This window comes from Rhinatrema bivittatum, chromosome 3 (assembly GCF_901001135.1).
Source record: "Rhinatrema bivittatum chromosome 3, aRhiBiv1.1, whole genome shotgun sequence".
NCBI classification, from domain to species: Eukaryota; Metazoa; Chordata; class Amphibia; order Gymnophiona; family Rhinatrematidae; genus Rhinatrema; species Rhinatrema bivittatum.
The window spans coordinates 72,166,257-72,190,293 of NC_042617.1; the positions used below are offsets into that span (position 1 = coordinate 72,166,257).

The following is a 24,037-nucleotide window of genomic DNA, read 5'->3' on the forward strand; positions in this document are numbered from 1 at the left end:
TGTAAACCCTCTTATCAACCTAATCCTTAATGAATCACTGCATTGCCTATCCCTGTTTTTCTACCTAACCATTTCCCCGGCACCCCCAGCTCAGCTTTCTTCTCTAGGCCCAAAAATGAATCGGGGAGTGGGGCTGGACCCCCTGCCAAAATGATTGTCCTGGACAGACATTTAAATGCGAACAGAGGAAGAGGAGGAGCAAAGTGCAGCCTGCCAGATGGACCCAGCTTCTAGTTCTCTTCTGCTCTCTCTTCACTTTTACGCTTATCCCAGCTCTGCATAGCATTATACAGATGAATTGAAGTAGTAGCAACAAAATTCATGGATACACAGTTGGGTGTAAGAGATTTTACTCTGCTAACATAAGAACATAAGAAAATGCCATACTGGGTCAGACCAAGGGTCCATCAAGCCCAGCATCCTGTTCCCAACAGTGGCCAATCCAGGCCATAAGAACCTGGCAAGTACCCAAAAACTAAGTCTATTCCATGTTACCATTACTAATGGCAGTGGCTATTCTCTAAGTGAACTTAATAGCAGGTAATGGACTTCTCCTTCAAGAACTTATCCAATCCTTTTTTAAACACAGCGATTGGACCCAACCCTTTTCTATTTTTAAAGTTACTTGGAGAGATCTGGGTGAGGTGTGGCTTGGTCACAACCCCCCGCCCCTGGATTTAATGTAACAGTTTGTGAGTGCTTCGTTCAGGTTGCTGAAGCCCTTTTTCTCCTGCGGTATTTGACCGCTGGGGAAAATATTGCACAGTTTTCTAAGTCGCGGTGTCAAATATCGCAGCTTAGTAAACTACATGGTATTTTCCTCCTCTTGGGGAACACAGTGACTTAGTAAGTGAACAGGGAAAAATACCTGTGATAGCTGAGTGTCACAAAAGTGTCACAAAAGGAGGAATATAAATAAAAGATTATTATTATTATTCTTTGGAATTCTTGGCTTTGATCTTGACTTCCACTGAGTATTGGACCTGCTTGTGAATAGATATAAATGTATAGATAATAGATATATACAGTACATGCATAAACACACTTGCACATATGCAGTATACACAAGGCTAAGTTTAATTGAACTCACAAAGGCTTTTCTTCGTTCTGTACCTAAGGAAATAGTTGTTACAGCAATAATGCAGTTTTAATGTTTAACTTACTATAATTTACTATCTATAGAATTATACAGTAAAATAAATGTCAGATGCCAAATTCCTTTCTCTACCAGTATTCTCATTGCTACATGGCAGACAATGTATACAAATTATTTTCTCATAACCTGCTTAACTGGTACCAGTGAGATTAGAATTTTTTTTATTGTGGGGGGGGGGGGGAGGCGCGAATAGGGCCCCAAAATCAAAGAATTAACGCGGTATGAAGTTGTAAGCTGAGTGAAATCAAGTTCAGAGCTGTTGCTGTGTTGGAAAAATTGAGATAATGAGAAAACTTAGATTGACTTTCTCATTGTTGGTTGAGGATAATACATGATCATCCTGGTCAGCCACAAATACAGAGAAAAAAACCCAAAAACGTTGGATCCAGCATTCATCCTTATCACCTAGAGCTGTTCTCCACTCAGAAAACTTGTTTGTTTTCATGATGTTGTTGTCTTCCTTCATAATCCACAGAAATGCAGAAGGGCCTTTTGCTGTGCCCTGTTAGTTTGCACTGGGGTGCTGTCGATAAGCCAAGCATAGTAAGAAGTTTTTTTTTCCTCTTTATCTGTGCATCCCCTCTCCAACACTCTTTATCATTGGACCTTTATAATAAAGAGTGTTGGAGAGGGGGGATGCGCAGAGTTTGCCGTAACATGCTCATGTAATGGAAAGGCATGGAATAGCTACGTAACTTGTCCTTTCTCCTTTCGCTGGCAAAGTATTTAGAGATAGTTGAATACTGTGGCGGGAAGAGGTTGGTATTCGATGTTAAAGAAGAGTTGGTTGGCAGTATAAGACAGAGTGTGTTAACAGTTTTATGTTGATTTTTAAATGGGTTAATGTCCTCTTCCAGGAGCCCAAGAACCACATCTCAATTTATACACAGGGAGGATAACCTTTTAAAGAACGGCGAGCAAAAACACATACATGCATATATGGCCACGTGCAGATCTATCTAGTATTTTATAACCCATATATTTCATATATGCATGGGTTATAAAATGCACATAAATCTACCCTGCAACATTTGCATATATGTATAGATATGCGCAAATATAGAATTAACTTGGCTGGATATGTTTTTTTTTTTTTTTTTTTTTTAGAAAAAAGTACTACTTATCCGAATAAGTAGCGTTTTGTAAGATTTATTCAGCAAAGTGCCTCTGAACTGCTGAATGTGTGCTTGATGCAAAAAAAAAAAGTGCATATTTTTCAAATCTATTTTAAAACTACACGTGTGCATAATTTACATGTGAAAATTAACCAATTTTCAGATTCCTCCACCAGGTCGCCCGGTCCCTTTCCAGGTCATCGTGACCCTCCTGCTTCTTCAGCCAGATCTCCCACCCAGGGGAAAAAAAAAAAAAAGCATAAACACATTTGATATAACTTATGAAAGATAATTAATGGCAACCTGCATATGTAATGTGTAAAATTACATATGCAGGTTGCCAAATCTAAAAGGTGAATTTTCAAAAGTTGCTTACACAAAAAATAGTGCTTATGTATGTAAAACAGCACATAGGCAAGTATATGCTTGTGAGGATGGCTGAGCAAAACTTCACTCCGTGGAGTCAGGAAACATGCTGACTCCAGCTTTTCTTCTTCCAATTTTATTCACATTAACCGCACTTCAGTACTAACAGTGACTGCCTGCCCTTGTGGTTCACTTCCAATTCCTTCACGTTAGGCCAGAGATGTTTCACAGGAAGTGCCTTCTGGAAACATGGGGGGCTCCTGAGCCCAGCTGGACTTGCTCTCTTATCCTGCCCCAGCTGCTCCCTGCCCACAGAGCTCTCTCCCTTTGTGGGATTTAAAGTAGACTAGCCTGGTCCCACACGGGTTTAAAGGAAAAATAGGGCACTTCATCATAGTGCTACTGCAGAAACCTCAACCTAGGCGCAAAAGTCAGGGTTTGGGTAGGGACCAGCCTTCACACAAGTAAGTTGCTGTTTTGTAAGCAATTTACACATGTGAATGTGGTAACTTTCTCACCTATATTTACTCCTGCTTAATATCTGGAGTAAGTGATGGAAAACATCTTAAAAGTGACAAAAATGACCGAGAGGAGGGTCTGGGTGGGGGGAGTTTAGGCTGAAGAGCCAGGAGGATCTTCACGAGCTGCAGATAGACTGGGCGAACTGGTAAACTAATTGGTATAACTCATTATTTCATTGTCTTGCGCATGTTAGAAAAATCCCCCAACCTGCACGTTTAGAAGCCAACTTATGGCTTATATGAACACATCATGTAAATGTAATTGGTTGCCTAGAATATTTTTGTCATGATGTAAACCGTTGTGATCTTCACTTGGAGCAATGGTATATATAAAATGGCTAAATAAATAAAATAAGTAAATAAATGTTTAAAATCTACTTGCACAGCCCTTTAAAATTGGAAGTACATAGTTTGCACATACTTACCTGGCTAAATTTGACTTAGCTAGGTAAGGAGCATCTTTCTCGCTCCTTAGACAAGTTCTGACTTATTCGGCTAATCAGCAACAAGGTGCTGCTTAGCTGGATAAGACTGAACAGTGCTAATAGTGCTTTTCAGACTTCACTGGGTAAGTAAGATAACCGGATAAGTCTGAAATTAAAATGCTACTTATTTGGCTAGCTTACTTATCCTTCTAAATAACAGGTTTTTTTTCACTTTTATCTGTCTGTCTGTCTTATCCGTTTAATTCTGAAAAAGTGCTACTTAGCCAACTATCTAATGTAGCTGGCTAAGGGCCTCATTTTCCAAACCGCTCGCACGTGATAAGGGAACTTTCGCACGCGAAAAGTCCCTTATCGCGTGCGATACCAGGATGGGGGCGGAGTTGGGGCGGAGTCGGCCCCGGAAGAGGAGGAGTCGGGGCGTCACCGGGGCCGACTCTGCGCCGACGCCGCAGACAGCGAAAAGGTAGGTGCCTTTTCGCTGCCTATTTCGCTCCCAATAGCTACACCTCCTATGGTGGCGCTATTGGGTGCGAAACCGGCAGCGATCGCACCGCGACGGTGCGATCGCTGCCGACTAGCGCAGGCCCCCCCCCCCCCCCGTTTTGGCCCCCCACCCCTCATCTTCTAAAGTATCGCAGGCCTGCGATACTTTAGAAAATGAGGCCCTAAGTAGCACTTTTTAGACTTGTTCAGCTCTGACGTGGCCAGATAAATAGCATTTTAAGACTTATCTAAGTAGTGCTTTTTATTTATTTATTTAAAATCTTTTATAATCCACTACTTCCAAATATCTATCCAGTGTGGATTCAAAAATAGTCATAAAATTATATTGGCTATTTTAATTAGCGGATAAGTCTGAAAATCACTACTTTGATGGGCAAATAGCACTTTTCAGACTTAGGACCTGATTCATTAAAGCTTTTCTCCCATTCTGTATCTATGCGGAAAAGGCTTCATGAATCAGGCCCTTAACCAGATAAATCGGAATTTTATCTGGATAAGTGCCGCTATTTATCTGGATAAGTCCAAACTTGTACAGTGTGCGTATTTTGCATACATGAGCATGTATGTGCACATATGTACTCGTATATTATAACCTGGGCACATTGTAGGCGTATAGGTTGTAAAATACTGTAGCAACTTTGTGCATGCCTATATATACATGTAGAGTTATCTTTCAAATGTATAAGTCTCTGTTAAAATAGCAATTTACATGTATATGTTAGCCCTGCTCCAGAATGTCCCTAGATCTCCCTTTTTTCACCCTTATTTATGTGTGTATGTTTGTTACTTATAAAATAGTATGTATGTAGCACATGCTGTATACAAGCATACTGTATATGCTAATTTTTTCGCATGCAACTTTTTGAAAATTCACCTGACAGTGTCTAGACCACTGAACAACACATACATTACGGGGTGCTTGTGGTATTACAGCTCATTTTCATTTCTACGATTCTGAATACTACACCGTTCTGAAACCGTGGTGATTCTTTGTATAGTCAACACAGGCTGGGTCTTTTATCATTTGAGGCAACCAAATTACAGTCAACCAAAAAGATGTATTTCTCAAAAAAAAAATCCATGAGGTAACTTTTAATAGCAAACTTCTTTTTGCGACAGTAAGATCTCTCACTTCAACAAATAGCATAGTTAAATGTAAAATGATTCAATCAATATTATGTTTATCCAGTGATGGATTCACAAGAGTCTTCTTAAAAAAGACTGAGGATATTTGTGATAAATTTACTGGAAGGTTAGAGTTATCTTTGATTGATGAAGACATAGTGGGGAGATGTTGGGATTCTTTTGAGTTGGTTTCTTCGAGTGAGGTTCAGCAGATTATAGCAAAAATGAACCCTTTTTTCCCAGCTGAACCCGATTCAAGTATGTTCTTTTAAAATAATTGGTGAGGAGATATCTTAATATGTAGCAAGGTTGGTAAATCTTGCTACAAAAACCCTTCAACCCTTGTTGAAGGGTTTTTGTAGCAAATTTTCACTCTATATTTTATCTTTGGCCTTTTTGGCCAAAATAATTGAGAAAATTGTTTGTAAGCAACTAGATGAGTATTTAGAAGTCAATTCATTGATTAACATCAGTAGGCATGGATTTAGAAAAGATCATAGCACAGAAATGTTGCTATTGTCCTTATCTGATTCATGAGGGTTTGATAGTGGACAGATTTATTTGTTAATGCTGCTTAATATTTCAGCGGTGTTTGACACTGTCAACTGTTCTTTGTTACTATATCGGTTGGCTGAAACGGGGATAACCGGAGTAGTGAGAAAATGGTTCTCCTCTTTCCGTTCTGAAAGAAAGTTTCAGGTGGTGTTTGAGAATAAGGCCTTGAAACAGACATTCCCCAGGGCTCCTCACTGTCTGCTTCTTTATTTAGTATATGTCTGTTGCTCCCCTATGTACACTGTTGGGTAAACTAGGAGTGGAATTTAAAATTTTTGCGGATGACATTCAGTTTTGTTTTCCTTTTAGTGGATCATTGGCATCTGCCTTAATAGATTAACCACTTAGAGATTAACCAGAGATTTTGGTTTTAGCGAGGACCCCTCTAGTAGAGAATTTACCATTTTTTTTCTTTTGAAGGGATTGATCTACCACTGTCGATCTTTGCTTGGGCCCTGGGAGTGTTGCTAGATCGGAGATTGTCAGTGAAGGACCACAATCAGAGAACCATAAAGAGGAGATTAGGGGAAAGGGCTATTTCAGTGAGGGGGGCCTCTATTGTGAAACGCTTTCCCGAATGAACTTTGTGTTATGAATGATTACAGGGCACTTAGAAAGGCCCTTAAAACTTGCCTTTTTGAAGAGGCTTTCCAAAAATAGCAATTTAATTGAGCAGTAGCTGATGGATGTGTTAAGGAACCAGTAGGTTGTTATGGAAGATGAATTAAAGTACAATATGTATTTTAACTTGGAGTATATGTGAGTTGAGGTTTTTAAGTGCTGACTTATGTTGGTTTTTAAGTTTTTATTGCATATATGTATCGTCAGAACTATTATGTATATAATTAAGTTCTAAACCACTTAGATTGTTAGGTAGGCAGTATAGAAAGTTCAACAAAATAAATAAATAAAATTGTTCCTTGATATGCTCACAGAGCCATTCATTTCTCCATTTATCCACAAGTGCACATAAGGGTAGTGCACTTCAAATAGTTGTCAAACCTTCTTGACAACAATACAGTCTGCTTGGGAATACCATGTAAGAGCTCTGTCCTCTGGAAGGTTACCTGGGCTTGCCCAGTGACCAGTTTTTCACAACTCTTAACATTGGCACTGTTGACAGATCTACCTCTGGTAGAAAAGCCATCTTGGTCCATTCCTCACTTGAGCTTCCCATACCAGGGCTGGCCTTCCTCTTCTTTGATAGGGAGAAAATCCATCATGTGAGTTTCTGCATAGTGTCAGACTGCCTTCACTGAAACCAGATGATGAAAGCTCATAGCTGGGCTCCTTAGCAAAGTCTGAATAATCTTGGAAAGTTACCGGAGTTGATGCCAGCAAAGGTGGATCTTTCTGAGAACTCAGGCTATTTTTACTAATAATGGACTCCAGAGATCTAGTCACTAGGTCCCAGAGCAGATGCTCCTAGATTCTCCATTTTTCATCCATATACTCTGCGCATTAGGCTCGAGCCCCTTCCCAGTGATCATGGTAAGGCCAAATGTGGTGGGGATCGGTGCATGCCAGTCATTTTCTGTGACTCTGCAGCAGTTGGGCCTGAAAATGGGGTGGACAGTGAGCTCACCTCACCACAAGGCTCATGCTGGGCCCAGATTTATATACAGTTCCTTATGGAGGTTTCATCAGTTGATACAGCACTAACCTAATAAGGGAACAGTCTGTTCCCGACTCATATGCACTAGGAAACGGCTTCACAGGCACTCCTGCAGCAGGAACAGTTCCTACTATCTCCTTGGGAGTAACTAGTTCACTTTCATGCTTGATGTGCAAGCTCCCACCTCTCAATGATACAGATGTTTTACTGGGAAAGAACTTACAAGCTCTCGCTTATATCTTAGGCAGGAGTTACATGTTCAGTTAGTGAAGTAAAAGCACTCGGCGTTAACAGTTTTTCAGATTCCTTCTTTACAGACAATTTATGACAATCCTCGCATTGGAAAATAATAGGGAGCCATCTCTGCATATGGCAGTCCTAGCATCCGTAGTTGTTGCTGGGCAGGGTGTCGTCTACTCCCAGCTAAACATGGCCCCTAACTCAGTTCAGGGTGGAATTATCCTGCTGGTTCGCCATACATTTATGCTGGTCCTCAACAACTGAGCTTCGGGATGTGGCATCCAACAATACTTGCTGTCTCAAATCGGCATAGCTGCAAGCATTTTCTTTTTCAGCAGTCCCACAGAGGGATTGCAATGATCAAAGCAACCAGTGGCAAAGTCCACTTTTTATAGAAAGTCTTTCAGTTCTCTCGATGCACAGTGATGTCGTGCATGTCACCAGCTCTCTTTCTCTCAGCCTGCACCACACCTTGCTCCTCGTGCTTTTCACACCACATGCTCAGCATCACTTGCATACGAAACGTGATGACACAGCTCCCTGTGAACCCGATTTACATTGAATGGTGAACGCTGACGTTTCATGAGGACAACATGACTTGCGCAGTTCAGTGTTCTGTCCAGTCAATTGTGCGCGCTTTAAGGTGAATTTTAAAAGCCCCCCGCACACATTAATGAGGGGATGCGTGAATATGTCGGGTTCACTCGCTGAATATATTTTAATAGCCACCTGGATACATATGTAAATGCCGCAGTGCACGCATCTTGGAGGTTTCTAAAAGGGGTGTGGTTTGAGTGGGGCATGGTTGTTTGGGGCGTGAAGTTGAAATGTGCGCGTACATATTTATGTGCTCCGGCATGCACCAATGCCCTCTACTGTGTATCTTTCCTTCTGCTAGGGATGCCATGTAAGTTATAATATAAAGATATAAAGGCAGATCGGTGGGGTTTTAAGGATCAGGGATTAACTGAGGGAGTGAAGGCTATTAAAACAGGGGAGTTTGGAAGGCCTGTCTCTAAACTGGGCAAACTAGGGCCAAACTGATAAAACTGGAAATGGTGGCTCGCACTCCCTTTAAAAATCCCTGATTTATGCAGTAGATGTGGCACTTGTGTGCGGCCAGGCTGTTTTATAACATGCACCTAGATGCACGCAAGTTATAAAATAGTCACATCCCTGGGCGCAGGCCAAGGAATGCACATACATGTACACCTGTGTGCCGGTTTGAAAGTTTTTGTTCCTGTTCTTAATATGTCTCCATGGTGGGAAACAGCAGCCATCTTGCAACAGTAATGCAGTTCACAAATCATCATGGGTTCAGTCCAAATGTAGTGAAATTTCTCACAACCCCCTTAAAGCACATTTCCTTTATGTAAAATCACTTTTTCAATGTCAGTGTCCCCGTTCAGGTGCCAAACATTTATAACCACTTGGCTAATGTTCCCTTACAGGACTCCAAAGACCTCACCGTAGTTTCTGGACTTAAGTGGGTCACTTTCCTATTATGAGATTCTCTGTCGAGGGGGAGAATAACTCCTTAGCCCTTCAGTAATTAAGTCAACATTAAAGTCTCTAATACACAGCAATAATAATCACATTGGAATCAATTGATGGTTTCAACTTAACTTTTACTAATTAAAGATGTAATTTCAAAAAAAATATCCAGTTACAAATTCTTGTTTTACAATCCATTTACAGCTTTAGTTCTTCTAATAAATATGTGTCTTTAAGCTTCCAATTAAGTCATGATGTTTCTGATATCAATTAATTCTCTTGTTCCTGATCCCTTCTAATTAATGGGGCAGTGTAACAGCTTTCAGGTTTTGATAGATAGAATGATTGCTTCCAATAAAATTTAGATAACATAAGTATATATCCCATTTGTCATACTTTTAGTCCAGTTGTGCAGCACAAAGTTCTTATTCCTTCTCCTTTCTCCTTGGTACCTGGAAGGTACCTCCATACTTCAGTATCCTGGAGATACAGTTGTGATTAACACTGGATGGGTGCCACAAATCTCTGTGCTCCTCATTTCTCTTCCCCCAAGAATGAATGAAGATTCATTCCCGTGCAGGACTTCTACTAATCCCGTGTACCTCTCTGGTTGAGAGACTCCAAACTTCTTAAGATGTTACTCTCCTGAGTCCCTGGTATCTAGGAAGCTCAGGTAGGTGGCAAAAGTAAAACTCTTGAAAAACAGAAAAATCCAAAAGGGTGGAAAATGTCCTTTTCTCAACTCGATAGGGCAAAAGTGACTTTTCTCAAAAAAGGGGAAAGGTGCCCTTTCCACTGGTCCATACCCAAACTTCATCCTCAGAAGCCCCAGGAATGTAACAAAAACAGGTGCAGGCATAGAGACATCCTGCCTCAAAACAGCTAACACAAAATCCACACCCTAAAATGGTGGCTCTGGATTTTATAATCTGGGGACTCCCAACATTTCAGTCTTCCACGTACGGGAGCCAAACCCAGCCAACCTCTAATTCTATTACCCCACTAACAATGGGACAGTCCTCTTAGTAGAGATCCTTTACGTTCTCTATATGTGGTTTTTATTTCTTCTGTGAAACCAACCTTGAGTCATTTTTAAGATAAGATGATAAATGTAAATAAATTCTTGCACTGTTGAACTGGGAGAACGGAGGAGACAAAACCAATTTTCAAGTGTTGAATGTGTGCGCAAAGCTGATCTAGCTTAATAAAGAGGAAAGCTGCCCCACACCAGAATTGCTGGTAGGCAGATTGAGTTCTGTCCCCCTCCCTCCCTGTACACTCCAGCTCCGCTCCTTTCTCTGTCTGTATGGAGACCACCCCGGAAGAGAAACATTGGTGGCAGTGGACCACCCTCTCCCACCCACCTCAGGAGAGAGATATTGGTGGCAGTGGACAGCAGAATCTTATCTTCCCTCCAGACTCTGTCACTGGCTCCTATCTGCCAAACAAGAGCAGGAGGAAGGTGGCCTTGCAGTGCCTCTGGTGCATCCAAAATGATAAACAGTATGGAACGGCTCCCCTGTGAGGAAAGACTAAAGAAGTTAGGACTGTTTGGCTTGGAGAAGATACGGATGAGGGAGATATGATACAGGTCTATAAAATCATGAAAAAAATTGAATGAATAAATGTGAATTGGTTATTTACTCTTTCAGATAATACAGGAACTAGGGGGCACTCCATGAAATTAACAAGTAGCACATTTAAAACAAATTGGAGAAAACTCTTTTTTACTCAATGCACAATTAAGCTCTGGAATTCATTGCTAGAGGATGTGGTTAAGGCAATTCATGTAGTTTGGTTTTAAAAAAGTTTGGACAAGTCCATGGAGAAGAATCATGTTAACTTAGGGAATAGCCACTGCTTATTACCAGCATTAGTAGCATGGGATCTATGTAATGTTTGGGTACTTGCCAGGTACTTGTAGCCTGGATTGGCCAGTGTTGGAAACAGGATACTGGGCTTGATGGACCCTTGATGGATCCTTGTGTTCTTATGTTCCCTCCTCCCTTGCCGAGGTTTGAATGGCATACTTTGAACTAACAGGGAAGGAGGGAGTAAACGCCAGAGACTCTGCAAGGCCGTTGACCTCCTGCTCCTCCTGTTTGTCCAGTAGGAGCCAGTTAGTGAGGGGGTCTGGGGGGAGGGCTGGGGGAGAGTGAACTGGGGATCAAGGGGTGGGGGGAATAGAATGAACTGACTGGGTATTGAGAGGGAAAGTAAGTGAACCAGGGGAAGTGGAGGAGTGAATGAGTGAACTGGGGATGAGGGGAACTGAACCGGAGCAAATGAGAGATTCATGGGGTGGGGGGAGAGAGTGAATCAGGGAATAGACTTAGTTTTTGGGTACTTGCCAGGTTCTTATGGCCTGGATTGGCCACTGTTGGAAACAGGATGCTGGGCTTGATGGACCCTTGGTCTGACCCAGTATGGCATTTTCTTATGTTCTTATGTAGGGTGAGTGAGGGGTTTGGGAGGGGGAAGTAAACCTGGGCGAGTGAGGGATTCATGGGGAAACCAGGACAAGTAAGCGGGCTGTAAGGGGAGGGAGAACCAGGTTGACATAGGGGGTCATGAGGGGAGGGAGGGAGAACCAGAAGGAGGGAAGGTTTTGTATGGAGGAGGAGGAAACCAGGATAAGGGATGGATTTGTATGGGCAGAGGAAGTAAAAGAGGGGATCAAAGGATCTTTGGAAGGGAGATAAGAGAGAAATGGGGGTGTAATTCCGAGTTATACACTTCTACTCTTAACAGTATTTCCTTGTCTTTGGATTGGCTTTTACTAGTAGTAAATAATTATTCGTAAAACATATCTGTAACAGTAAGGAATTCCTGGATAAAATGTTGCATTTAACTTCCCTCCTCAGTGTGCTATTTACAAGGAGGTCCATGTTCAAATGCTGACTGGCTAGCCTAATTAACCATATAAACTTAGCAGGCTAATTTTGCTGGGGTAGGTGAACCTGCATCACTGAATATACCTGGTGGCTATGTTAAAGGTAACTGGATAAGTTTATCCAGCTAACCTTAGGCCTGCTCTTCAGCAGTCCTAAAGTTATCCAGCTGTCTTAACAGGATAACGCTGAAAACCAGTGTTTATCCAGCTAACTTGGCAGCCGATGCAATAAGTGTGCGCTGAAAGTGGGCGCTGAACATCCAGCACCTGCTTTCTTAAAGCACCCCCAGGCGCCCCTCCTGGGGGCGCCATGCAATATTTAAATTACGTTATCAAGGAGGTGCTAGGGTCGCTTTCACACCCCTAGCACCTCCTTGATAACGGGATCCCGTGAGTGTCGGCCGGCCGCCAGTTAGGAAAACGGATGCCGAATTTATCGGCATCGATTTTACTAAACGGCGCACAGCCAGGGGTTCAGGAAACAGACGCTTGTCAACTGAGCGTCCTGTTTCCTGCACCTAACTGCCGGCGCTTTTTTTTTTTCACTTTACTTTTTTATTACTTTTTGAAAGATTTGTTCCTCCTACTTAATATTGCTACAGTATTAAGTAGGAGGCTTTATAGAAAAGCATTTTTTTCTGCTTTTCTGTACTACTTTTAGGAGTGTTCAGAAATTAACGCCTGCTCTGGGCAGGCGTTAATTTCTGAGCACAAAAATGTGTATCTTAGACGCACATTTTTTTTTTTTTTTTTGCATTCGGCGAGAATAGCTAATAGCCTCATTCACATGCATTTGCATGCGATGAGCGCTATTAGTTTCACTTCGCGTTGGATGCCTATTGTAGAGGCGCTAATCCCCTTATTGCCAAGGGCTCAACCCCAGAAATGCTCATTCCTTACCCTGAGCTAGCAGGATAACCTTTTAGCTGGGTAAGTAGTTATTTGGCTATCTCGAGACTGGTCAGCATGGTGGGGTTTTTGGCTAAGTCTGAATTTAGCCGGACAGATGGCACTAAATATGAACCACCAAGGCCTTTAATTTTTCTCCTGAGTGTTCTCCCGTAGATTTTGTAAGCAACAGCAACTGAAATGAGACGTGATAAGTAGACAGTATAATATTTCCTAAATCAGGAGGTTTTCAGTCGGTTGCAGAGCTAACATCAGGAATATGGAAAATGTTGATCTTATCTACCAGTTGCATATGTTTGATGTTTATGCTGATTGAATAGATATTTATGAAGGCAGTTACTCTAACAATTTAGCACACAATAGGAAATACATCTGTACAAAGAGAGGAACATATTCTTTGGAGTTAGAGGAATTATTTTGATCTATGCTGGTGTTTTTATTTTCTTAAATAGTTTAGGGGTGAGGGTAACTTATTTATAACTTCAGTTTATTATGCTGCCTATCCAAACAGACTCGGGTCAGGCTACAAATTAAAGCAGATATATCCAGAAAAACATGTATCTGGAAAAAAAACTGAAACCTTAAATCACAAAAAAGCCATAACACACATCCACAAAAATACATTGTTACCTCTAGACCTAAAAAAAAAAAAAAAAGATATTGCACACAAATTCATGTTTTTCAACAATAACACAGAACATGTCACACAGTTATTAATCATACAACACAGGTATTGAAGTAGAACATCAACCTTCCAATGGATTGTTTAACTCACCTCATGGCTTTTACTGTGAAAACTTAGTTCATGAGGAAGGTGGGGCCGTTTGTTTAGTTTTGTGGTGACCTCCAAACAAGTCTGTGATGTACAATTTGTCAAAGTAAATGACTTGTTCATCCTTTACTAAAAAAGCCTAACCTTAATCCTAGTGACCTTCAAGTTACTGTCCCATTTCTACTCTTCCTCTTCTGCCATCCATTGAAAGAGTAGGACTTTATCAGCTGCTGGATTATATTGTAACTCAGAATGTTTTAGATGACTCTCAGTTTGGATTACGCTCATATTATCAAACTTTGATACAATCATTGAAGGTTTCAATTCTGGCACGCAGTACTTTCTGGTTCTTCTGGGTGTCCTCTCTACTTTCGGTATCCTTAATCGTTCTATCTTATTGGGTCATTTGGAGTCACTTGGTATCTCTGCTGCTGTTCTTTCTTGATTTAAATCATTTCTTGCTGATCGCTCTTACAAAGTTATAACTGGTGATTCTAGCTCCAACTTATATCCCTTTCCTTTTCCTACAGCTGTCCCTCAGGGTTCATTGCTTTCTGCAACACCATTCAACATTTATTTGTCTCCATTATGTTTGATTCTGGCTAGTTTGGATGTATCATTTAAATTAAATGCTGATGACATACAATTTTTTCCCCTATATCTTCTGGTTTTGATCATGCTTTGGATAAATTGTCTCTTAGAATAGGGAATGATTGTCTGCAAATAAATTGGCAATGCCAAAAAATTGAGATCCACTTCCTATTTCATTCTGAACCTATTGATTTTCCTTTGCTGGGAATACTATTTCTATTGCTTTGCAGGCTTGTGATTTAGGGGTCTTAGTTAATTCTTCTCTATCTTTACGCCCACATATTAAATCACTTTCATAAGCTTCTTTCTTTAAATTGCATCTTCTGCATTCTTTAAAGCCATTTCTGTGCTATTCAGATTTTCACATTGTAACACAAGTCTTAATTCTATGTTCATTGGATTGTTGAAATGTTTTGCTGTTGGGCTTGCCCCAATTCTCTTTAAGAGCCTTACAACTGATTGAAAATTCAGCTACTTGCTTAAAGGTGAATTTTAAGAGCCAGATGCATGCCAGAATTGGGAGATGGGCACAGATCTTGCACACGCACGTGTCCTCCTGATTTTATAAGTCGCCCACATATGTGCACAAGTACCGATGCATAAATATCTCACATCTGCAAAAAAAAAGGGCAGAATGTGGGCGGAGAATGGGCGTTCCGAGGTGGGGCCAAGAGATATATGTGCAAGTAGCTACACACTTGGGAGTGCCCAGGTATATTTGAGCGAAAAGTCAATTATGCTATGGATGAGGTGTAAGTCTTAATAAAACCATTTCCAGGTTTCTATGAAGCGTTTGAGGGGTCTGGTTTAACTTCTAGACTGGGCAAAACTGATGGCTGAACTGGTGAATCTGGTCATGGCCTGGACGTGCATCTGTTATAAAATTCCCTCACTTACGCGCCCCAAAGCCGACTTACGCTTCTGTGTACATACAGACTTAAAACTAGGATCACACATACACGCGCCAGGCCTATTTTATTACATGCACGTGCCACGTATCAGGCCGCACACCTGTATACACATCTATATGTTTGCCCATGCGCCCATTTTTAAGTTACCGTCCCTGTGTCTGGATTCTCTTTACAAGAGCTTATTTCTCCTATTTTGTCTAATTTACATTGGCTCCCAGTGATCTGGCATGTTCAATTCAAGCTTCTTGTGATAATTTTTAAGATTCTTAATGGCTGTGGCTTAACCCCTCATTATTTGAGATCTGAGGTACAGAACTATTGCTCTGCCCTGCTCGCCCTCTCCAGAGATCAAATCTTTACTGTGGTGATATCATGCTGTGGAATAGACTTCTTGAGATTATTAAAACAGAAAATGATTTGTTTCAGTTAAGATAACCTTTAAAGACACATTTATATTCTCAGGCTTTCAATGATTGCTGTCTCTTGGTAGGGTCTTCTGTGAGCTGCCACACCAGCATTAACATCCAGATAAAAGACCTGCGCTCCCTCCCCACTTCCCTGACTCCCCCCCCCCCCCTTTCTTTGCCCCCTCAATAATGACTCTGACACATTGCTGGCAGTAAAATAGGCCGCAGTTTATTAACACAAACCCGAGCCCTTACAATACAACCCCCCCCCCCCATTACCCCCCTTTGCTGCCCCTCTTATGGCCCCTCCCCTTGTGTCCACAATTTTCAGCTGCCATCCCGCACTCTCTCACTCGGCAACTGACCTTATCTCTGACATCTCATCCTTTCCTCCAATCATGCACAACCATTCAAACTGCTGCGTCCCTTCCCCCCCCCCCCCATCGACCCCTTTCCACAACCTTCCCGCACCTTCTCTTCCCCTCTCCCCTCCCCCTCCCCGCCCTCCGTTCGCGCGCTTTTCCCTCTGTTACTTTCGCAGCGTCTGATCAACGCTGCTTCTTTTTGTTTTTATTGATACATAATGATTATTATTACTGTGTGATGATGTTTGTGACTTGATATTAATGTTATTTGTTGGTTTTACATATTCTTTGTTATTTGATACATGAGGAATTTGTTCATTGATTATATATTGACATTATTCTATTTTGTCATTTTATTTTTCATTTTATTATGAAATTTTGGTTGTAATCCACTGAGATTTGTGAATCAGCAGAATATACATTTTGTAAATAAAGAGATAAATATTGTGCTTAAAATGCATGAAAATATTGGTTTTGAGTGTTTTGCAAATTGCCTAGAATAGTCCTATTGACATCCTGTGGATTAAAAATATCTAAATGAGAGAGATTCTTCAAAATATCAACTTTTCTCTACCTTGATTGGCTTTATTCTTTTTGTCTTATTCTGTAGATATCCTTTTTTTTTCTATTCTTAAAGTATCACACTTTTTGTGAGTAAATGGTATGAATCAAGTAGTTTGGTCACAGACTGTTTCTAAAACTGTGTTAACCAAGGCCACTGTTCAGCTGTTCATGATGCTCATACAATGCCAGCAAAGTGCTCCAGCAGTGACCAGCACAGCAGCAGCCTGACTTATTAAGATGCATCATCGTGGGAATTGTCACGTAGGGACAGCTTGCATAATCTTTCAACAGTAATATTTTTCAGGAATTAAATAAAGGGTTAGTTTAATGATTTTGTGTTTGCTGCCAAGAGAATTATATCTGGTTTTCCCTCACTCACTGCTGCTTTAATTCTTTTTAAACACAGCTTTTAAATATGGTACTCAAAGGTACCAGTCAGGTTATATAATATAACCATCTCTACCTATCCCCATACAGTCTTCAAATAGTTAAAAGAAGGGGCAGATTCAATACATGAGACTTTTTTTTACTCTGGAAACAATTGGTTTACTGTTAAGAAGATTTGCTTATTGGTTTAATTGGTTTTTTTGTTTGCCATTAAAGACAATGGGGGAAGCACTGCAGTTTATTTTGGGCTCCAGAATTGGGGTTTTCTCCCAAAACATGTGCAAGAACCAATGTTTGTTCTGCATCTGCTTACTTATATCCAGAAAAACCATATATGGTATATTTTTTTGTTTTGAAACTAATAAAACAAATGTAGGTCCCCATGAAATGAAAGAATGAAATGAAACACATTTTTTTCTTCTGCACATCCTTATCAGCAGTATATTATGCAATTAACTATACAGGAAGATATGTGCACACATATATTGGACATATGGTAACAGACACAAAAAGGAGTTGAATTATCCCAAGTTTGAAACTTAAAAGCAATATCAGTCATCAAGGCTTCTATGCATTGAAATTAATGACCTCTCTGCCAGCTGTGAGACACCAGCTGTTGCAGACTTCCAAAAACATATCCATGTCTTCATAGATGGTGTATGATTGGCCACATTGCAGGTGCAAGAACCCTTGTATAAAAATGAATCATTTCTAAAGGAGCATCATTCCATCTAGAAATGATATCAAAATTATCTTTGGTTTGATTTATGAGACTTTTTTGGGATCAAACATTCTGACTGCTTTCTCTGACCATACCAACTTCATCCGTCCCTCCTGTTGCCTTCAGGACACAGGAGAAAGGGGGAACAAAAAAAAAAGTATACAAGCTGGATTAGGGAGCAGAGTTCATCTTTTTTCACTTTCTACATCCTCTGTTTCACCCCTCCTCCTGTCCTGTTGGCTGTTTATGAGGGGATGGGCTGGAGCATGAGCAAAGAGAGTTGAGACTGAAGACAGGCCACCCTGCAGCTTTCTTGAAAATTAAGAGGTATAAAAGTTTCAGATATGTTGATTCTGTGCTGGATTGTCAATTATGCAGCAACAAATGAATTATGCTGTTTCTCTAACAGCTGTACAATCACAGGAAGCTAGGGCTCTTAGTTATTAGGTGTCTGAATTTGCTTTCTGTATTGCATAATGTTCCCCTTGTGCAGGAAATACCTACAGTCAGAAAGGGTTTATCCTGGGCCTCAAAATGAGCATATATGATAGGGCTTATATAGGAAACTTGTCTCACAGCCAGTGTTGGGTTTTCAGGATATCCATAATGGCTATGCAGGAGATACATTTGAATACATTGGAAACCCGATATGTACACATTTATCTCCTGCATAGCCATTGTGGATATCATGAAAACCCAACTGGTTGCGAAGTTCCCAGGACAGGTTTGGGAAGTTCTGCTATATAAGATGACATTGTGAATAGTTCATCTGCATAGTATTCGTGCGCCTTTCCTCACCGAAATGAAATTCTCGTTAGGGACTGGCATTCGTGGATTGGAATTCTATACTTCTTTCCATACAAAAATATATCATTGTGTTAGAAAATTTAGTCCATTTTATAACAGAGATGAAGGATATTTTTCCGCAGGATCCCACTTAAATCCCTGAATCTCAGAGAGCTAGGTCAAGATGTTGGCAAGAAGTGGACAGTAGGAGTGTGCCGCATTTGAAGCTTCATGCTTGCTCTGACTGGTGACTAGTTTATACAGGAGAGTGTTGCAACACTTATTATTGCATTGTGATTCTCCATGTTTTAGGGAAGCTTGCTTCATCCTCTGATGTCACCTTTGGCAAAGGATCTTAGGAAAGATTACATAAAGAAGCTGTGTAAAAGACAGCCTTTCGCCAGGTGCCACTTTTTCGCCACTCTGTCGAAATAATAGTGACATGAAGAAGCAACAGTTTCTTGTAGTAACCCAGCAGCAGTTAAGATTTGCCATGTCTTATGAAGGTTAAATTGGATATTTATTTATATATTTGAATTTAGCTCACACCTTTTCATTGGCAGCTCAAGGTACAGTAGCTAATTCCCAATATTATCAAAAGAAAGCTCAGACTTCCTAGCAGCAACGACAACAAAAATAATAATAATTAAAAACAAAACAAAACAAAAAAAAAAAACCCCGGCCTTGTATTTATCTGCTTTCCATCAGGTACATAAAGTTCTGGAGTACGGCCCACTGGCAGAAAATTGTGGAGTGTTATCCTTTGCTGCAGTGGGAATATTCTCTGCTGAATTTGGCCTCTGTGACCGAGCTTTGCTTGTTAGCTGAAGTTCACACAGGCCTCTTGCCAGGCCTGCCCAGAATACTGTCTCCTTTAACTTCCTGTGGTCTTGCATAATATTTCCTTGCTTCTTGGATAATTGTGTGCTGGGTCTTACGGTCAAATAATAAGGAGCAATTACGTTTCATGAGTCTACATGGGCAAGAAGGAGGAAGGCTCAAGGTTACGATCTGCGTGTGATGAAAGACAAGGGGGAAAATGACTTCGGCCTTAGCTTCTTTAGTAGGTATGGCATTTTTTCCTCTCTAATCTGAATAATGTCAAGTTGAGGTCTGCTAAAATTTCATGTTTTAAAAGTTTGATGATGCTTGATTACCCATAGCTTATTAATAAGCACAAAGCCACTGGTTCTATATTGTTTTTGTATGACTGTAGAGAAGGGAATGAAAACTATTGGGCAAAATTCCAGTTGTGTTGTAGTCTGATATGAATGAGTGTGGTAAGAGAGGTCATATCAGGATGATTCAAGTAAGCAATTGCATTGCAGGCATCAATTTCCTGCACTACTGAAACCTTTAGCAAAAAGATATTCTTCTGGAATTTAACAAACCAAGAAAATCAAAAAACAAGGGTGGAAAATACACTGGCACCTAAAATGTTGGCTCTCTGGGCCTGCCACTGAGGCACTAGGTCAGCCCTTGCTGCTGGGCCAAGAAAAGGAGTCACCACAGAGGCCCAGAGCAGCCCCCAGTCAGTGAGGGTGAGCCCGACCATTTGCTGAGGCCCAAGGCACAGGGTTCCCAAATCTGAATAAACCTATTCCTGAAAATTTCATCATTTGTTGTAATGCAGGGATGGCAAATGCCAGTTCTTTAATGCTGTAAACATATTTGGTTTTCAAGATTTCTGCAACAAATCTTCATAAGATATGTTTGCATACATCTAATCCAAGAACAGGCAAATTTGCATAACCTGGATATCCTGAAAGCCAAATATGGTCCCTCTCAGAAGGACCTTAATATGGTCCCTATCAGAAGGACTTAAGGATTAGGTTTTTTGAAACTCTTTTATTATATAGAAGCCTATTTACTAAGCAGCAATAAGAAAGCGTAATTCAGTGCCATTTTACCACTGGAAAATTAGTGCATGATTTACTATACCATGGTACTCAAGTACTGCAGTTTAGTAAATATTGTGGTAATTTTTGGCAAATTGCCATGCCAGGAGTGTTGCACGTTTCTGCCATGTCAGATGGCGGCCCCCCATTCCTGGGCCATCACTATTTAAAGGGTCCATGGCCTGATAAAAATATCACCTCCACCTATGGGGTGCAAGTCACTGGTGGGGTAGTGGTCGAAAAGCAGCACCCCCCCCCCCCACCCGGATCCACACCCAGCCCTTAGAAATCTAACAACCCCCCCCCCCCCCTCAAGCCCTTCACTAAAGTTACAGTTAATGTCCTCCCACCTTGGGGAACCCACTCCAGTGAGCCTCAGAGAAATGCATCTGAAGGCCCCTGGTGGTCAAGTGAGGGCAGGAGTGATTCTCACTTGCTCCTGCCCTGCTAGCACCATTTTTCAAAATAGCAGCTGTTGACCCCTGACACTGCGTTGCTTCTCTGCAGGCCCTTTAAAATCATGCCTACTATCAAGCTAACCATTCTTGCAGAGGTGTAGTTAACTTTCTGAGAATAATGCAGCTTCTACTGTTTAGCGCATACCACATATTTCACTTTGCTGCTTTGCATGTATTTGCATGTGATGTAGCTCATTATTTTTGGCTGTGTATTGGGCCTGATTTTTCTAATCCTAACGCTGCACTAGGGCAATATGCATGTTTTTCACTGATTTACTTTGGGCTAATGAATCAATAACTCATGTTGTTGCCCTACTACCATAGTCAGTCAATAACTAAAGTTATTGCCCTAATGCAGTTCATAAATGAATAGAAACATAGAAATGACGGCAGAAGAAGACCAAATGGCCCATCCAGTCTGCCCAGCAAGCTTTCGCACTTTTTTTTTCTCACATACTTATCTGTTTCTCTTGGCTCTTAGTAACCTTTTTTATTCTATTTCCCTTCCACCCCTGCCATTAATGTAGAGAGCAGTGTTGGAACTGCATCTAAGTGAAATAGCTTAATTAGTTAGGGGTATTAACCACCGCAATAAGCAAGCTACACCCATGCTTATCTGTTTATCCAGACTATGTAATTCAGTCCTTGTTGGTTGTTACCTGAATATAGATCCACCTTTCTTCATTCCCCCCTGCCGTTGAAGCAGAGAGCTATGCTGGCTTTGCATTGAAAGTGAAGTATCAGTCTTGCTCCCCTGCCATTAAAGCAAAGGGCTAGGCTGGATATGCGTGAAGTGTCAAACTTTCTCCCCTGCCGTTGAAGCAGAGAGCTATGCTGGATATGCATTGAAAGTGAAGTATCAGGCTTATTTGGTTTGGGATAGTAACCGCCGTAACAAGCAAGCTACTCCCAGCTTTTTTGTGAATGCAAATCCTTTTTTCCATATTTCCTCATTGCCGCTGAAGCTTAGAACAATGTTGGAGTCGCATTAACTGTGTGTATGTTTATTGAATAAGGGTATTGTTACCGGGTAGTAGCCGTCATTCCCGCAAGCCACCCCCATGCCTCTTTTCTTCATTCACATCCTCGAGACTTTATGGATCCATAGTGTTTATCCCACGCCCCTTTGAAGTCCTTTACTGTATTGGTCTTCACCACCTCCTCCGGAAGGTCATTCCAGGCATCCACCACCCTCTCCGTGAAGAAATACTTCCTGACATTGGTTCTGAGTCTTCCTCCCTGGAGTTTTAAATCATGACCCCTGGTTCTGCTGATTTTCTTCCAACGGAAAATGTTTGTCGTTATCTTTGGATCATTAAAACCTTTCAAGTATCTGAAAGTCTGTATCATATCACCTCTGCTCCTCCTTTCCTCCAGGATGTATAGAACAGAGAACAAAGAAGAGTGAAAAAGGGAAAAAAAATAAACAAAAAGCAAAATACATAAAAAGAAACACACAAAAAAAATTAGATCAAACAACAAAAAGTAAAAAAGCAAAAGAAAGAAAGAAGGTAAATTATATGGGAAAAATTATTTTTCCCAGACTCCTAAACATTTTGACTGGTGGCCAAGTTTTCTAAATATTTTTCCCCCTTCTAGAAAAGATTGCAATAAAGTTAGTTTTAGATGCAAAATAGTATAAATGCTAAACAGTAACTATAACTAGCACTAGGTTTGCTGTGCACCTCTTAAGCAAGAGTACTGTTCTAAAGTAACTTTTTTATTGACTCAAAAAAAGTCTTCAGTTAGAAATAGTGTGACTAGCAGTGAAGAGTCTTTGTAGTTCTCCCATGCCAGGAAAGACCTGTAAATTATTCCAGCATCCACTATCAATACAATGCAACCCGTTAAGACTGAAGCAAGAGATATCCCTCGTATCAGCAGGAATACCATTGAAGAACCTCCTTGTTTTGCATTGATACCTCTGTTAATGTTGTTAGTGACTTTGAATTTTTATCTTGATTAAAAAGAAAGAACAATATACATATTTGCCTAAAATATTGAAATTGCATAAGCAAGGTTTGAAACACTGCACTCAAGACAATAGACTTCTATAATCCTTTATTTTTTTTTGTGGTTCATATGCTTTTTTTCTGTTCTGTCCAGAACCTTTCTTTGTGCTAACATTGTATTTACTTTCTAAATGTGTCAGCTTTCTCTATGCACCACTCTTTGCTTCACCCATGTTTCCAAATCTTGACCATTTTTTGGTGTCTTCCTCCCAGATTGTTCTCCGTTTCTGCTCTCTTTTGCTCTCTCTAATACTTCTTGTACTGAATTAGATAGTTTACCACCAGAATCTGTGAGTGCATGACCAGTAAACCTTATTTTGCTATTGACCAGATCTTCTGTCAAGAATTTTCCAACTCCCATTGCTTCATGCACCCAGTCATTTGAAATCAAGTCCTTTCAGCTAATTGTCAAAATTCTTCTGTAGCACCACATTATAGGGAATAAAATCCCAGATCTAGATGCAGTCAAGGAAGAGGCTGGCTTGGATATAGTGGCAGTCATGGAAACGTGGTGCAAAGACAACCATGACTGGAATGAGGTTATACCAGGCTGTAGTCTATTCAAAAAGGATAGGAGAGGAAGAAAGTGAGGAGGAGTGGCACTATATGTTAAAAATTATATTAAAGCAACAGAACTGCAGGGCTTACAAGCTAAGAAAAGATACTTTGGGTATATCTGGAAAGAGGGAATGGAACATCCATTTATATAGATACTTCTACTCTCTGTTCCTTCGCTCCTCGCTCTCTTCCACCCTCCAAGGTTCCGGTAACCCTTGTTCATTTAACTCACCTCCTCTCATATCTCTATCAGTAGCCCCCTGGCTACATTTAAGTTAATGTGTATTTCCCTTGTTCGATGTAAACCGATATGATAATGACATGTGTCATGAATGTCAGTATAGAAAAGCATTAAATAAATAAATAAAATATGATACTCAGACTTCTTTCACAGGCAAAAACAGAGATTTAGTTGAAGTCATTCACAGAGTTGCTATGAAAAGGAGGGTACTATTGCTTGGTGATTTCAGTCTGCTGGATGTTGATTGGGACATCCCGGCTGCAGCATCAGCTTGAAAGACGGAGATCCTGGGTTCTCTAAAGGGAGAAATTTCCGGGCAACTCTGAGAGGGTAAAACTGGACCTGGTGCCTACAAATGAGGAGAGTATTTCTGGTGTTATCCACTGATCCTTGCATTGGTGTGGTTTAGTATTAGAGCATAGCCACT

General features: G+C 40.7%; 1 protein-coding gene across 2 annotated transcripts in view; it reads left to right on the top strand.

Moving 5' to 3' along the window:
- The window catches only part of EPAS1 (endothelial PAS domain protein 1), a 278,305-nt gene that overhangs the window by 63,084 nt on the left and 191,184 nt on the right, over nucleotides 1–24,037 (top strand). The window contains exon 1 of one of the 2 annotated variants that reach the window (XM_029593350.1): nucleotides 19,449–19,510. The exons of the other annotated variant lie outside the window; for it this stretch is intronic. Within the exon in view, the coding sequence (XP_029449210.1) occupies nucleotides 19,464–19,510 (47 nt within the window). The 5' untranslated portion in view covers nucleotides 19,449–19,463. Of the gene's footprint in view, nucleotides 1–19,448; nucleotides 19,511–24,037 lie in introns of those variants that run through there. 2 annotated transcript variants of the gene reach the window in all.